At 39.3% G+C, this 4,404-nt stretch overlaps 1 protein-coding gene across 1 annotated transcript in view; it reads right to left on the bottom strand.

Moving 5' to 3' along the window:
- The window catches only part of LOC108298887 (complement factor H-like), a gene marked incomplete at its 3' end in the record, with an annotated part of 19,006 nt that overhangs the window by 1,573 nt on the left and 13,029 nt on the right, over window positions 1-4,404 (bottom strand). The window contains exons 7-8 of the mRNA XM_017521408.1: window positions 1,092-1,265; window positions 2-55 (exon numbers count right to left, since the gene is read on the bottom strand). Coding sequence (XP_017376897.1) covers window positions 2-55; window positions 1,092-1,265 — 228 coding nt within the window. The remainder of the gene's footprint in view (window position 1; window positions 56-1,091; window positions 1,266-4,404) is intronic.

A 4,404-nucleotide genomic window follows, 5' to 3' on the forward strand; every position in this document is an offset into this window, starting at 1 on the left:
GTCTCTCCCTCGGGTATGGCATTTGGAAACCTCGGTACACCAAGACAATCCGTTCCTGAAATAGGAAAAATAAGTATTTGTTCAGCAACTCTTTAAAAACAGATTACATACAATGTATGTAATATATTCTAAAATAATAGTGAAATATAGAATCAATGAATACTGGGCAATATTTTTCTCATAACTTGACAAAATGTTAGCCATTTTGACTTAAATTGTTCTACATCTGTTAAAAATACAAGATAGGAATGATATTAGAAGCCTGAAGAGATACTGGTAGCTGTAGCACTTCCAAATACACATTTAGTATTCACATTATTTTTTCCCATCCTTCTCGCCTGATATGGTTAGGATCTGTGTTCCCACCCAAATCTCATCTTGAATTATAATCGTCAGGTGTTGAGAGAGAGACCTTGTGGGAGATGATTGGATCACGGAGGCAGTTTCCCATATGTAACAAGATTTAATGGTTTTATAAGTATTTGGAAGGTCCTCTTTTGCTCACTCCTCTCTCTCCTGCCACCTTGTGAAGAAGGTGCCTGCTTCTCCTCTGCCATAATTGTTTCATGATGCCTCCTCAGCTATGTGGAACTATGAGTCAATTAAAACTATTTCTTTTATAAATTAACCAGTATTGGGAAGTTTTTATTGCAATGTGAGAAAATAGTAATACACCACCTAGATAGTTTATTTCTGAATTTTTTGCTTCTGTCCAATGTGAATTACCTATAATAATCTTTTTAACATTTTAGAAAATATACTTATAGGGAGATTGCTGATAAACTGACAGAATATTGAATAATGATGATATTGATGAATAGAGGACAGCTATGCTCTAAGAACAGAGATGAGAAGTCTGATGATGTACATCAGAGGATGCTGAGAGCTCACACAAGTTGATGTGAAAATGAAGCAATTTGGTTTATCATGTCAAACATTTTAATTACTAGAGCTATAATTTCCCACAACACTCCAGAATATTCAAGAAAACCTTGTGAAATTCTAGAGTGACCGCTTACTTGTTTATTGGTAACACATACTTTGAATGAAGAATATTTATCATACATGTAATAAAATACAAAACACCATACTTTTGCATGCTGGAGGTTGGGACCATTTTTCTCCCAAGCATTTTGCAGTGGCTGGCCCAACAATTCCAAAACCTTCAAAACATGTGTATGTAACTTCTTCTTCATACTGATAACTGTCTGACATGTGAGCTACAGCACCATTTGAAATCTTAGGTGGAGACTTACAAGGAAGACCTAAGGAAAGAAAAAATCAGGTTTCACTAATTCAGAAATTTAATTTTATGTACCTATTTTTATATTTAGTAGTTTTATTTGAAAATAAACAACACAGGAGTTACTATGATATCACAGAGAAGTGCATAAATGTTTCCTAAAACCAACATTCTGGTGTCTGTCCATCTAACCAACTGTCATGAACTGAGCAAGGACTTGAAACTAAAAATATCAAACATTTAAGAAAGAGATCATCAATGCCTCTGTAAGGAATGCCTCTGTAAACTTATTAGTGATAATAAGATACACATTGGGGGTTAACAATTCCAGGTAAAACATAATATATTGTAGGAAATCAGAAGGGGCCTTCTGGGAAGAATGTAAAAGAAGTTTTAAAACCTAGTGGCAAAGCAAACACGACAACTTACAGAACACGTAGTGATATGATTTGGCTATGTCCCAACCAAAATCTCATCTTGAGTTGCAGTTGCCATAATCCTCCTGTGTTGTGGAAGGAACCTCGTGGGAGGAAACTGAATCATGGGGGTGATTATCCCTCTGCTTCTGTTTTCAGAAGTGAGTTCTCATCAGATCTGATGGTTTTATAAGGCGCTGATTCATCTTTGCTTTGCACTTCTCCTTCTGCCATCATGTGAAGAAGGACATATTTGCTTACACTTCCACCATGGTTGTATGTTTGCTGAGGCCTCCCCAGCCATTTGGAACTGTGAGTTAATTAAACCTCTTTCCATTATAAATTATGTAGTCTTGGGCAGTTCTTGATAGCAGTGTGAGAACGGACTAATACAGTTAATTGGTACCATAGAGAGTAGGGTGCTGCTGTAAAGATGACCAAAAATGTGGAAGTGACTTTGGAACTGGGTAACAGGCAGAGGTCAGAACCATTTGGAGGGGTCTGAAGAAGACAGGAAACCATGCAAAAGTTTGGAACTTCCTAGGAATGTGGAGGGCTCAGAAGACAAGAAGAAGTGGGAAAGTTTGGCACTACCTAGAGACTGGTAGAATGGCTTTGACCAAAATGCTTATAGTAATATGGACAATGAAGTCCAGGCTGAGGTGGTCTCCAATAACGATGAGGAACTTGTTGGACATTGGAGTAAAGGTCACTCTTACCATGCAAAGAGACCGGTAGCATATTGGCCTTGCCCTAAAGATATGTGGAACTTTAATTTTCTTTTCTTTCTTTCTTTTTTTTTTTTAAAGGAAGTGGTTGCCTCTGGAAAAGGATAATTTGAGTGGGTTGGGTAAAGGGGCAGGGCACTGCTGGTTTTTATGCCAAGCCTTGGGGATTATTTAACTTCTTAGATTACATGCACATGCAACTTTTTTCTATGATCTTTTAAATTTTAAAATTGATACATAATAATCACACCTATTTATTGGGTATATGTGATAGTTTAGTACATGTATACAACATGTAATAATGATCAGGAGAACTGGAATAGCCATCACCTAAAACATGTGTCATTTCTTTGTGTTGAAATCATTCAAAGTCTTCTCTTCTAGCTGTTTTTAAATATTTAACAAGTTATTGTTAACTGTAGTTCATTAAAGGTCATCAAATTAAAAAAAAAAAGATATGTGGAACTTTAAACTTGAGAAGATGATTTAGGCTATCTGGAAGAAGAAATATCTAAGTGGCAAAGAGCTCAAGAGAAAGCAAAGCACAAAAGTTTGAAAATTTGCAGCCTGATAATGCAATAGAAAAGAAAACCTCATTTTCTGGGGAGAAATTCAAACCTGCTGCAGAAATTTGCAAAAGTAATGAGAGCCAAAAACAGTGGGGAAAATGTCTCCAGGGCATGTCAGAGGCCTTCATGGCAGCCCCTCCCATCATAGGCCAAGAGGCCCAGGAAAGAAAAAAGTGGTTTCATGGAAAGGGCCTAGGGTCCCACTGCTCTATGCAGCCTCAGGGCATGAGGTGCTGTATCCCATCTGCTTCAACTCTAGCTGTGGCAAAAGGGGCCAACATACAGCTCGGTCTGTTGCCTTGGAAGGTTAAAATCCAAGCCTTAGTAGATTGCACATAGTCTCGGGCCTGTGGGTGCACAGAAGTCAAAAATTGAGGTTTGGGAACCTCCACCCAGGTTGCAGAGAATATATGGAAATGCCTGGATGTCCAGGCAAAAGCTAGCTACAGGGTGGAGCCCACATGGATAACCTCTCCTAGGACATTGAGGAAGAAAAATGTGGGGTCAGAGCTCTCACACAGAGTCCCCATTGGGGCACTGCCTTATGGAGGTGGAGCTTGGAGAAGAGGGCCACCATCCATAAAACCCCAGAATGGTAGATCCATTCATAGCTTGCACCATACTCCTGGAAAAGCCACAGAAGCTCAATGTCAGCCCATGAAAGCAGCCAGGAGGGGGACAGGGTTACAGGGACAGATCTGCCCAAGGCTGTGTGAGCCCACCCACCTTTTGCATCAGCATGACCTAAAGGTGAGACATAAAGTCAAAGGAGATAACCTTGGAACTTTAAGGTTTAATCATTGCACTATTAAATTTCGGACTTCCAACAGGCATGTAGCCGCTTGGTTTTGGCCATTTACTCCCTTTTGGATTGGGAGAACTTACCCAATGCCTGTACCCCCATTATATGTAGGAAGTAACTAACCTGTTTTTGATTTTACAGGCTCATAGGCAGAAAGGACTTGCCTTGTCTCAGATGAGACTTTGGACAGGAATTTTGAGTTAATGCTGGAATGAGTTAAAGAGTTTGGAAATTTGGGGAAGACATGATTATGTTTTGAAATGTGAGGACATAAGACTTAGAACATGGTGGAATCATATGGTTTGTCATGTCCCCAACCAAATCTTTTTGAATTGTCATCCCAATAATCCCCACATTCCATGGGAGGGGCCCAGTGGGAGGTAATTGAATAGCTGGGGCTGTTACTCCCATGCTTCTATTCTCATGCTAGTGAGTGAGTTATCATCAGATCTAATGGTTTTAAAGAGGGCTTTTTCCTCTTTGCTCAGCATTTCTCCTTCCTGCCATCATGTGTTTTCTTCTCCTTCCACCACGTTTGTAAGTTTACTAAGGCATCCCCAGCCAGGCAGATCTGGGAGCTAATTAAACCTGTTTCCTTCATAAATTACCCAGCATCAGGCAGTTCTCTTTTTTTTTTTTTTTTTTT

Source organism: Cebus imitator, unplaced genomic scaffold (genome assembly GCF_001604975.1).
Source record: "Cebus imitator isolate Cc_AM_T3 unplaced genomic scaffold, Cebus_imitator-1.0 Scaffold1171, whole genome shotgun sequence".
NCBI classification, from domain to species: Eukaryota; Metazoa; Chordata; class Mammalia; order Primates; family Cebidae; genus Cebus; species Cebus imitator.